General features: G+C 31.2%; 1 protein-coding gene across 1 annotated transcript in view; it reads left to right on the forward strand.

Annotated features, from left to right (window-relative positions):
• The window catches only part of LOC106465499, a 20,234-nt gene extending 8,320 nt beyond the window's left edge, over window positions 1-11,914 (forward strand). The window contains exons 2-6 of the mRNA XM_013925726.2: window positions 1,580-1,715; window positions 4,766-4,901; window positions 7,430-7,901; window positions 10,050-10,123; window positions 11,794-11,914. Of these exons, the coding sequence (XP_013781180.1) occupies window positions 1,580-1,715; window positions 4,766-4,901; window positions 7,430-7,901; window positions 10,050-10,123; window positions 11,794-11,802 (827 nt within the window). The 3' untranslated portion in view covers window positions 11,803-11,914. The remainder of the gene's footprint in view (window positions 1-1,579; window positions 1,716-4,765; window positions 4,902-7,429; window positions 7,902-10,049; window positions 10,124-11,793) is intronic.
• Window positions 11,915-12,551: the final 637 nt, after the last annotated feature.

A 12,551-nucleotide genomic window follows, 5' to 3' on the forward strand; every position in this document is an offset into this window, starting at 1 on the left:
AATGAGGTACTTGCTGTGGGTATTAGGTAATGCTTTGACAAGTTTTTTTTATCAATCTCACAAAACTGTTGTCATAATAGTTGAAATTATTGTTGTAATTGTGCATTTGTGAGTGTGATCTATATTTGCCTAATGATAAATTGTAAAATATGATTAATTAGAAATGTTAGATATTGCAAGTTAACTATTTCTGCTTGTTGGTTTAAAATCTATTTAATGCACTATGCAGCATTACATTATATTAAATTATGGCTGAAGTAATAGGAAAAGCATATACATAAAATATTTTTCTGCTTTTCCAGCAAATCATGTTAATCAAACATCTATATTATGCATTTTTGGCTCATACTTCATGTTTCAATGATTTCATGTAGGTGAAAATATATTATTAATTGCTTCATATTGCCTTACCTTTAGGCTTTTTTTGTTACTGATTTCATTTAGTGTTGTTTTGCAGTTTTCGTTCGTATATCTAATTTTTTCTGAAGTTACTAATCAATGTATAAAAAAAACATATTAGTTATCACCATACTTTTTATTGTAAAGAAATGTTATCACATTCAAATATTTTGTAATTGTTCATTATCCTGTAGCCTAGTTAATTACAATTGAAAAGTTATATGATATAACTAGCATCACGTATGTGTATGTGTGTTGTTTTCAAGTAATTTGAAAAGTTGGTCATGTCTAATGTGTAAGAATAATTCTACATTAACTTAAAAATGGTGATGACTTATTATGAGAAAATAGTTCATTAATATAAAGCTGTTGATAGAATGTATTTTTCATATACAACAATCATCGTATTCATGTTATGATTGACTGATAGACATGAGAAGTGACAATAAATTAATTTTGCCAGAGTAGTTATTACCAGGAGTAAGAGAGATTTTACAAATTGGCAAATACCAGTGCAATTTCTCACTTAGCATCATTATATTATTTGCTTGAGATGAACTTTATTCAATGTGTGTTTTTTAAAATATACTAATTAGAGCTAAGCAGTACTGGAATTTGCTAATTAATTAATTGATTATTCCCACAAGACTTGGACAGTTGGAATAATTGAAAATAGTAATAATCAGAAGCACTAGTTTCGATTAATTTATTGTTTTCATAATATTAATCACTTTAATTGTAATGTTGATTAATAGATTATTTTACCTTACACTAACCTATGTAATGGATGCTCATAGGTGATAATTTATATAAAGTTAATCACCCAGCTATAATGCTAATCTGTATTACTGTTTTTTTTTATGTAAAGTTTGTAAAAAAAATAACATATTTTCCAGATTCAATTCAAACCCATATAATAGGAACCAATGCTATAATATGTTGGTAATCTTTTTCTTTTAAATGTGTTAAGTTTAAAAAGTTAGTTATCAGTTCTTTGCTTTGCAATAATGTATTGTAAGCAATGATTATAATTTCATCATTGAAGTGCATGACAGTTTTTCCTAATAATGTACTAATAACTGTTAACTCTCTAACCATAATATAATTATTTTTTTTCAATTTTCATCATAGGTTTTTTTTGGTGGATACTAAATCTTTAAATTTTGTTTCATCTCAATAGATGGAAGTAGTGAACCAGAATGTGGGGAAGAAAGAAAATTTGCTTCTCGTGCAGTAGCTTTTGTCATTAAAAACTCCAGGAAAGGAATTGTTCCCTTATGTGTGAGTGTAGCAGCTCTTTTACAAGAAAAAGAAAAGTAAGTTAAATGCACTTTTTTAAAACTGATTTCCTACATTTTCTTAGAAGGTTTACCACATATATTCACCTTTCTTTATTTCATATCAATTTCCTTAATACATTTAAAGACACGCATTCATTATCTTCTGACTGGTTATTTGAATTATGCCCTCTACAGGAAGAATTGTAAGTATGACATAAGTTTTACAAAACTATAAATTGTGCCACTTTAATGACTCAAGCATTGTTAATATTTCCTTGCGAACTACCTTGTTACCTTTCCTAAACAACCTCATGCATGGTAAGATAAATACACTATCCTACCATATTTTCAGTTACTTGTAAGTATGAAATGAATCAACTAAAAACCCATTCCATATTTATGCTCCACACATTCTCTACATGGACCATTTTCATGGTGTGATCACCGTAGAAATACTGCTGATCTTGTTAGCATAGCAGTTTGAGTGTATTTTGTCCAAGTGCTACATACTACCATCAATGACCAATAATCAATATCACGGCTAGCATTCAAGGAGTATTTCTTTGGAAATGCATAGAAAAAAATTTAATTTTTGACACCAGTTTCAGGTTAAAGGGGGTGAATGAATATATAAGAATGGATGTTTACACTTTGTTTGGGGAGATTGCTGTTGGTTCCAAAAATAGAAAAATTGCATATGGAAATAAGATTATTATAAAAGTCATTTTGGCATGTATGCACACACTAACTATAAGATAATTTCATGTAGACTATAATTCTCTTTTAATGTTTTGACTTTATATACAATATCGATTCTGGAGCCAAAGTAATTTACATCTTAAAAATTAAAAAAATTGCCTAATTTTTTCATCATTTACCATAACAACAAATCCACAGTTTTGAGAGTTCTAACTAGTTTTTAACAGAAAAACATTCATACAGTACTTCATGACATCAGCACGTCTAAGTAATACACATTTGAGGAGGGGGTTTAAATAAAGGGGCAAAGGCCAAGAAACACATACGAGTATAATGAAGTAAATGGTATAGTACTGTGAATATAATATGAGAGGTGAATTTGGACCATTTAAAAAGTTATTTCTTGACTTTTATTATTCCTGTTATATGTTCTATAATTAGTTTTATTTCATCTGAGATTACCTTTAGGGTCATAAAGGTTATTTTGTATGACCACTTTATTATTGTGGGAACCTTGAATGAACAATTTATCTGCAAGTTTTAATTCAGTTTTAAAAATGCATTAAAAATATTCAGTAGCAGCCATGGTTTCACTATTCCGAGAATTTTTAAGAGAGTTGCTGCCTTCCTCATAGTGACAGGGTTCACACAGAGCTTGAAAAGTTCATAAATTTCATGATTGTCTTGAAAAGTCCTGAACTTTGCATTTTGTTTTAAAAAGCCCTTGAATTTTAAACAGTTACTTAAAAAATCCTTAAACTGGAGTATTGTATAAAATTTCTATCACAGCCTGTTTAGTAGTTTTATATAATGCGGCTCTTCAGAAGTTTCACAAGGTCAATCAGTAATTAAGTAATTTACTTTTATTAATTTATTAATTGTCTCTTTCTTCACCAGAGTGTGCAACTCTCACCTGGCTACTGAGAAGGGTGATGATGATTTTTTTTATTGTAATTTTTTCTCTCACCACAAAACCATTTTACTAACAGATTTTCCAATGTTAATATTGTGCAACATATGTCTATCATAAAATGAACAGTGGGGAACTTGGAGTTCAGTATTGGAGGGGACCACCTGGTGAAGGGATGGTGTTACTAAAAGTAGATGAACAAATAAAAAAAAAGATTCTATCATCCATTTAAATCCCTGTGTTGTGTAAGTAAAAACAAATGGATAGGCATGGCCTTACTATTTAAAATTTTTGGAGGGGGGGGGGGCAAATATCCCTTCTCCACGTGTTTACGATACCTGTTTTTTTGGCAAGGTATTCATCCTTGAGCCTGTATTTTACCCAAGACAGTTAGTTGAACAAGTAAACTCATTTGCTTAATAAACTGGTCCATTGGGATAGGGTACCTGTTGAGGCAATGACCATGGTCATATTTTGAATTTGAACAACTTTTGGTCCTGTGTAGACCACATGTACATTCAATTCATTGGATATATATAATCTAATTGTAAAGTGCACACTATATAACTTGTAGCATATTACAAGGTAAGCATTTGAATTGAAAATGAAGGCCTACTCATAATCTTCTGCTAATAGAAATGGACATATGAAGAGTTCCTGTATTTGTATTCAGTCAACAAATTGGGGACCTTGTAGATATTGTTTGATGTAAGCATATTTTCAGGGACTAAGCACTATATTATTTAATTTTATATCATGGAGAAGTACATATTCAATAGGAAAAGGGAAGGCCAACATAATTTCAAAAATTGAGTCAGAGAACACAAAGGATGCCACAGTACAGCATGTTGTGCTGCTTGGAACAAAGTGAAAGTGTGCAGATAACACACATGCAAAATGAAAGCAATGTAAAATGTGAAGACTTTTAAGAAAAATTATAGGTTTAATTTTTTCAGAAAAAAAAAACAAAACAGTTCATCTGTTTATTCAGATTGTGAGACAAAACCAGAAAGTTTTATGAATGTCTGTTATTAGGAGTCAATGAAAAACAGCATTCAAGCCTTAAAAAAAGTCCTTGAATTTTATCATCATGACTGTGTGCAAACCTTGTGGTTTACGTCTTCATCAAAATAACTTGCTCCAACTAAATCACCTTTGTTTCAGATTGTGTGGTGTTTACAGTATTTGAGTGATTTTTTTTATTCTTCAGGTCCCAGTTAGAATTTGGTAAGCAGGTTAGTACATTCAAAAGATTAATAAATTTGAATTTTCAGCAACCTGATTTTCATGTTAAACTTTAAGAGATGCTGCCAGCAGACTAGACATGATATATTTATAAATACATGTACTGTACTTAAAGATTGCTTCCTGATGAATGATGAAAAAGTGCATCTGTTCATTGGATTGTTACACTGATGATAAAAATTAATATATAAGAAAATTAATTTATTGATATTTTTTTTTTCCTATACAACAGTCTAAAGAAACAAGTAAGGGATTTAAAGAAGAAAGTTCAGGGACTGCAGGGAAGTCGTAGCAACCCAGCTGGTTTATTTTCTTCTAGCAGTTTAACAACAGCAGAGCCTGAGAAGCAGAGCTCTCAGAGTATACAGGTAAAGTGAGATATATTATCTTGAAATTACTCGTACACTTACACACAAATCAAATTAGCAGAATCTTTTGTGTAATGATTAAAGAAAGAGTCGTGATGTTTTGTTTAGCCCCCTTCAGTAGAGAAGTAGTGTTTATTCCTTGTACATAGCATTTATTTTGGTAATTTTTATTATGATACTGTGGCTTTTGCTACGTAGTTTAAAAGACATTGAAACAGGCTGTTTATGATTTTCTGGTAGAATCCTTTTATTTTGTGACACCATATTTATTCATCTTTTAGTGCACTCAAAATTGTTTACACAATGTTTTTTTTTAGGCCTACTGATCTCGGATATATCATTTATTCATTTTGATATATGTGTATCCGCCCCCCCCCCCCCCCCACCAAGATCAACTATACTCTCACTTGTACAGGAGTTTTCTCTGCATATCATCCAAAATGTATCAAAGCAGTGAATATAAGAGGAGTCCCAAAATGTATTTCAAACAAGTTTTGCATCCTGGATGCCTGTAATGTGTGTGTGTGTAGTAAACAGGTACAAATTAAAACAATGAATGCAAGAAAATTCCAAAGCTTAAGTGAAAACATTATCTATTTAACTTCTCAGTAAATGAGGACAACTAAGGCTACTTGTTGGCTTATAAAGTCCTTCAAACTGCTTTGATGTCATTATACACATTTCATGGAAAAGGTTGTAACATTATAAATTTTAAACAAGATTTTGTGAAACTGCACTTCAGGTAATATAAGTGCAAACAGTAATCAAAACACTACTTGTACAAAACACGTGGGGCTGGAATAATATGGATTTGTAGTTACAAAGTGCTATAATATCGAGGAAGTATTATGTAAAAGTTCTTCTGTAGTGTAGTGGAGCAAATGCACCTCAGGTGGTATACAGGAAGTCAAGAAATAAAAAAAATATTAAAATATGTGGCCATACAGATGCAAAACATGTCCATTATGAAGGAAGCTGACATTAGCAGTTTGTATACCATTTGATTTTTAATGGACATGCTAAAACATTTAAATATTGTGTATGAACAATTAGTGTTCTAGAACAGGGGCTGATAGTATTGGGCCTCAGAGTATTGGAAGGATCCCTCCTTAGTTAAAATTTGTGTTTTAAAAAAATACTATTTCATAATTTAAACAACAAAGTATTAACTCTATCCCACTTGCTATTTATTACATAGCACTAGATGTATGGTGAATAAATATTATATTTTTCAATATTCAAACTGAATTGTAGAACGTAGGATTCAAGACTGTTAATTGTTAACCTGGCCTGAAAGTGTAATGCTAAGTTGTAATCTGGTCCCTCCCACTGTTTTGTAGCTGGTTGGCCCTGTTCTAGAGCAATGTATATATTTCTATTTATCAGAATTCATCTGTTGTGCATTTCTTATATTTCACACAATGAATATTCCAGTTTCTTCAGTTTACATACATTATGTGTATAATAAGTTCTTGTGTTAGAATTGTCAAATCCTTATGTTTTCAAATTATTTGTTACAGGTTTTTCTGTAACAATGAATGTTGGGAATCATTTGATACCACATAACTGTACATTTTCACACAGTGGCTGATTGATTCACATCTATTTTAGGTTCAGAAATTCTGAAGAGTTGATTTGTAAATGCAAATTTCTTGTAACATTAACATTGTATAAGGTACTTATTAGAGCTAGTTTTGTTAAATTCCCACTAGTTTAAGAAATGACTGTCTTCCAAATTCTCTTTGTGGGTTGAAGAGAAACTACTGTTTCTGAGTGCTCCTGGTTATCTCTCAGGTTTCTTCAGGACTTGAAAGCTTTAAAACCAAAACTACTTCCAAGATTGGATCACAATTCTCCTGACTTGTCTTCAGATGTGTCTTTTATGAGTGTCACGAAGTTGTGAAATCATCCATCCAACATTATCTTAATAACAACAATAACATGCAGAACTATTAATTAATTAATTGATTTTAGCTTGAAAATTTTTTGTGATACTACCGACTCAAGTTTTTTTAAAAATAACAGAAGACTGCTGTGAATGGAGACTTTCATTGCAAATTATAGTCAGTCAGCAAGTGTTGTGAATGTTGTTACAGGTCAGGGAATCTGCAGTATAGTGTGACCTAAGTTATTCACTGAGTTTAAAAAACAGCATAAAACTGTACTTGATAATATCACATTGGAATGCTCTGACCTGTGAGGGAAAGCTCTTCTATGAGAACTTGGCCTACTTGGGTGTAAACCCTGCACATTTGTGATTTTCAACACATTGTAAGTGTAAGCAGAAATGCTATAAAGTGAAAGACATAATCTTATTGGTTCACCAATTTCTATAGCAAATTGTATGTGTTAGTAAGACAGGAGAATGTGCTCTTTCAAAAATTTATGGATACTATATAGGTTTTTGTTTTGTATATACCTGAAGAAAATTGTAATCATATTTCACAGTTTATACACTTATGCTGAAACTATGAAACGGTACACTTCATCCACAATATTCATCTGACATTTATTGCTATATGTTTCAGGCTTCAGAACACAGAGGGAAAAGTCCTCAACATTACCACACACTTCCGTCTCGTGGCTCTCGTAAGTTACAAAATTGCCATGATTATCATAAAGAAGAATCAATTTATGGTACTTCCAGCAGAGTTGGTCAAAAGAATCCAGAAAAAACCTGTGATGATGGAATATGCTTTGTGGAATTTCACTATTCTTCACCAGAGCATGACTCAAAAAATTCAGAAAACCACCTTAAAATGCACTTAGATGAACCTGTAACAGAAAGCAAAGAATCATCCATACCTAAATGCTGTACTGAACGATTGAAGATCAGTGACAGTCTAGCAAATGGATCGGATTTTCAGACATCAAATGTTCCTGAACACTTGGAGTCTAAATCTACTAAAAAGTTCCCCCAACTCCTGTCAAAAGATTTGTCTGTAAAACATGCTCACTGTGAAGGTTTGGTCATCCTCCCTGAAAGTGAACTTAATAAAGGTAGGTAGTGTGTATAATTTTTCTAGAAAATCTCATCACTCATTAGAAAGAATAATATTTAGTCCACTCTTTGCATCTTGTCATTATTTGCTGTTTTGTAAGAGACAAAATTTTACACTATGATTGTTTACTGCTGGCAAGTAGCCATAAATCTTACCAAAGCTAGAATATTATTAAAAAAAACATTTTTATTGATCAATTCAAAGTGAACTATACACAAGTTTGATTGAATTTGTTTCCTACATTTTCCATTTGGTTCATAAGCAGATCTCTTGGATGTAATAACTGAATTCTTAGTACAAGCACTTGATAATTATCAGTTTATAGGCTTAGAACTAAGTTGTAAACCTATTGTCAGTTTTTTACAGATAGGTCTAAAATTTACAATTGGACATGCTATAAATGTTTCTTAAAAGTCATAACTTCAATTAAACTACAAGTATTTTTCAGAGTAATTATTAGACATTAAATTTAATTAATGTATTTGAAGGCTTTGCAACTAACATCTTATTTCTTGTTATCCGTCTGTCGTGATCGTAGCTGTAACTTACAGAGAGGGGGGGTGCATCCCTTAATTTTTTTCATTAAATGGGGATTGTCCATTTTGCAGTTCAACAACAATAGTATTCAGTCATAGGGTTTGTTCCTGCAGAACATATAGTAATCATTCTTTATTTCCTCACTTCGGAATGAAAGTCGTGTGTCTGATTGTCACTGTCCTTAATATATGGTGAAAAGTCTAATCTGCAATTGTGTATTTGAAATTCATATTATACAGTCTATAATAGACCAGATGAGACTGACTAACATTATTTTATTATGATGTCATATTACACCTAGGGGTGGCAACAGTCCCTTCCTGGTGAGAGGAATATGTGAGCTGGACATAAAAGTGAAGGGACTTCACTCTGCATCTTGTGGGAACAATTACTGTATTACTTAGGAAGGGGACCAGCTTTGGGGGGGGGGGTACAGGAGAAGCTAAGGAACATTTTGAGGTAGCTTTACCCCACCACACTGATCTGATTACACCTATTACTGTTAGAGGCATGATGCTTTGCTAGTTTGAACTTGATACCCTGTAAGATTTGATGCTTCATTACTCACCTCATTTTTTCCACAAAAGTCTAAATTTAGCATAAATTATGGTTATTATTTTTCTAGCCTAATCACATTGTAAATAATTCAGGATGTTTGTCAAGAGAAGAAGCTATTAAGTGTGTAAGGACTTGAAATGTTCTAGTATGATTCATTGTAACATGACCATATTGTGCATGTACAAAGGGCTAATTACTTCCTTTTTAGTGCCTTAGTTAGTAGTTATTTGTGATTGTATCATAATGTAATTAAGTTTTTGTTTCCATTTTAAATATATCATGTTTTTATAAGACACTTGTATATGAAGTGGTACTTTTCGTACATGCCTTGTATAACAGACCAGATACTACTACTTATTCAATAAAGAAACTTAATTTAAAAAAACAAAAGATATTAACCAGTTACTGGTCTAATCATACTGGGTTTGATAGAAATATGATTAATACATTCATAGAGGAATAAAGGTGGTTACTGTTACTGTATATATTTTTTTTTTCCCTTTGTAAACAATTATTCTTACTGGTCAATCTCATCTGATATGTTACATTTTTGACATTTTTTTGTGTTTTGTTTTCCAGAATATTTTAGTATCAGTGGTGTCAATAATATTATAAAAATTATTTCTAACAAATTTGTCATTTATAAAGTAATTTACAAAAGTATTGTTTCTTTTATGTTAAGTGTAATTTTCAGATAGCCTTTTTTTTAGCAGGTCCAACTCAGCAATATTTAAGAAGTTACTTTGTAATGTTTTATGTAGAAAATGTTCAACTAAAATACTTTGAAAGCAATAGCATCATTTAATTCCAGTATGTTTCATCTGAAATGGGTGTTTTATGTTGTAAAATAATGAACAAAGATATAATTATTTGTATAAGCACTTCTCAGTTTCACTCTGAACTTTTTATACTCTGTGTTTGCATATTCTTTACAAGCTGTTGTTCAGAAACAAGTTTTTTCACATCACTGTACAGATCTTTTGGATTTGCCAACGTGTACATTTGATTTTGTTATGCCAATTGTTCATTTGACTCATTTTTGATTTCCCAGTTTTAGATGTTATCAAGGAAATGCGTCAAACAATTCATTCTCCTTGGCATCAAAAAGAAAGTAAACAAATGCAGGTGAAGTGATGCTTGTTTTTCTTATTTTTCAAAAAAAAACTGAAATGCTTAACAGTGTATGTTATACTTTCTTCAAAATGAAATTTTCAAACATGAGATAATTCAAAACTAATAGTAGTTTTTGTAATGTTTCTGCTCCCTAGCTTTTCCAACAGTTCTAGAGAATATATGTTGTCTGTTGTCCTATTGAAGACTGGTTTAAGTTAATAAATGGTACCTTTTTTTATGCTAAGGGAATGTTCTTGATATGAAACAGCCTTTACTCTGCATTTAAACCTGGAAGTTTTAATGGGATACGTATGGGTTTCACTGGCTTTCTGAACCCATTTTTCTAGTAACTGCTTGTGATTCCATCACTGTTCGGTACAGGGTCCCTAATGACGTGCAAGTTGCACAGAAAATGTAAATAAAAATACTTTCAATATTACAGTTAATAACACTAATTACTGTTTGAATATTTCATATAAAAATTGATTACAAGGATTGAGATGTAATCAAATACTCCTTTTAGTAGTTTCTGTGCACTAAAACTCAGACTGGACTTGTGGATGAAATATTAGAATTTGAATTATTCAACATTTGCACAAGTTCCTTTAGCTTAAAGCTCTCTTTCAGAAGTAAGAACAGTTATACTTTAGAAATCACATGCTTTATATGAGGTATGTTGCCATATTCTTCAAGGCAACTTAAGTTCTTTATTGAGATATGTTGCTGTCTGTGCTTAAATCTGAAGTGAAAGTTGAAAACTTAATTGGTATATGCTAGGTCTGATTTGGACAGAGGAATGTAACAGTAACTTTATCCCACAGCAAATGGCAGCTAAGTAATGGAAGTAAGATTCTTAATTGATTAAAATCATCTGGTAAGTAGTTTGTGAAATATACAAGGGAACCATTCAGTTGTGCAAGGCTTTTGATAGCAGTAAAAAATATATCAGTGTAAATGTAGTTTTAAAAAGCTGGCCAAAATTATTTTAAAATACTTTTTGTATATGAGCTTTTAACTTGTTAAGGCTGGTGCTAAAGTTTTCACTGTTACCGTGTAAATGTAGTTGCAAAAAACAAATTTTAAGATCTTCTTGTCATGTTGCTAAGTTGAACGTTTGCATGGTAACCCAGTTCTCATGGTTCAATCTGAATACATTGGTACATGTTGTTAAATCTGAAGACAATATTTATACATGTAGTTTATTCTGAATACACATTAACATATGTTGTGTTAATGCTTTATTACATTTTATGTACTATTTTTATCCTCTCTTAGCCAGGACTAGAGAGTAATGATGTAGTTCTGTACTTGATGTAACCTCGTGTATATTTTGACAAGTGTTGAACAGACATTGTAGAACCACAGCTTTTAAAATTTAATCATAAGCTTCCTGTATTGTAGATTTGAAGGTTACATTATCTTTTTATAAATGTATTTTTTTAATTATATTAAAATTTGCTACTACCTTTTATATAAGTTAAGAAAACACCTTTTGTTAAAATATTCTTATAAAGTGGTTATATAGCTTAGTCTTATCAAGGAGAATGATTCTTGCTTCAAGCTAATTTTTAAAAGAAAAAAATTACTTTTCATAATTTTACATACATTTTTGATCTGGTTTAAGGTATGTTTCGGTTATTCTTGCTGTCTGTTGATTGATGTTTTGATATGATATTTTGCAGGTGATTTAAGAAAATAACTGATAATGTGAAGTATTTTTTCTGTGCTTACATCAGCAGTGTAAATGTGGAGAAAACGTTTCATCCTGGAAAGTTATGGTTGATGACTAAGCTAGTATGAAGAGATTATCTACTTGATGCTTATGTTTTACAGCACTCTTTGTTACCAGCTTGTTTTTGTCAGAAGAATATTTCAAGAATACTCAGAGATTTTAAATATATTTGGTAACATTAGTAATTGTAACATCTGAAGAATCTGTATTATGATGCTGAGATTTATTGGTGCAGTAGCATGAAACTGTTTAACACTTCAAAAGGTTGATTATGAATTTGACTAATTACATATATTACTTTCATGGTAACTGCAAAATATCATTTCACAATAACAACATTTTGTATTAATTAAAGTCAAAGAAACATTCTCTGTCTTCTAATAGTTTCACCTTTTAGTTTTAATGTACACATGGTGGATAAACTTTCACTTGGCTTCCAAAACTACATCATTAAAGCTGTTTCCCCTTTTAGCTTTAATGTACACATGTGGTGGATAAACTTTCACTTGGCTTCCAAAACTACATCATTAAAGCTGTTTCACCTTTTAGCTTTAATGTACACATGTGGTGGATAAACTTTCACTTGGCTTCCAAAACTACATCATTAAAGCTGTTTCATCTTTTAGCTTTAATGTACACATGTGGTGGATAAACTTTCACTTGGCTTCCAAAACTACATCATTAAAGCTGTTTCATCTTTTTAGCTTT

Source organism: Limulus polyphemus, unplaced genomic scaffold, assembly GCF_000517525.1.
Source record: "Limulus polyphemus unplaced genomic scaffold, Limulus_polyphemus-2.1.2 Scaffold1963, whole genome shotgun sequence".
NCBI lineage: Eukaryota > Metazoa > Arthropoda > Merostomata > Xiphosura > Limulidae > Limulus > Limulus polyphemus.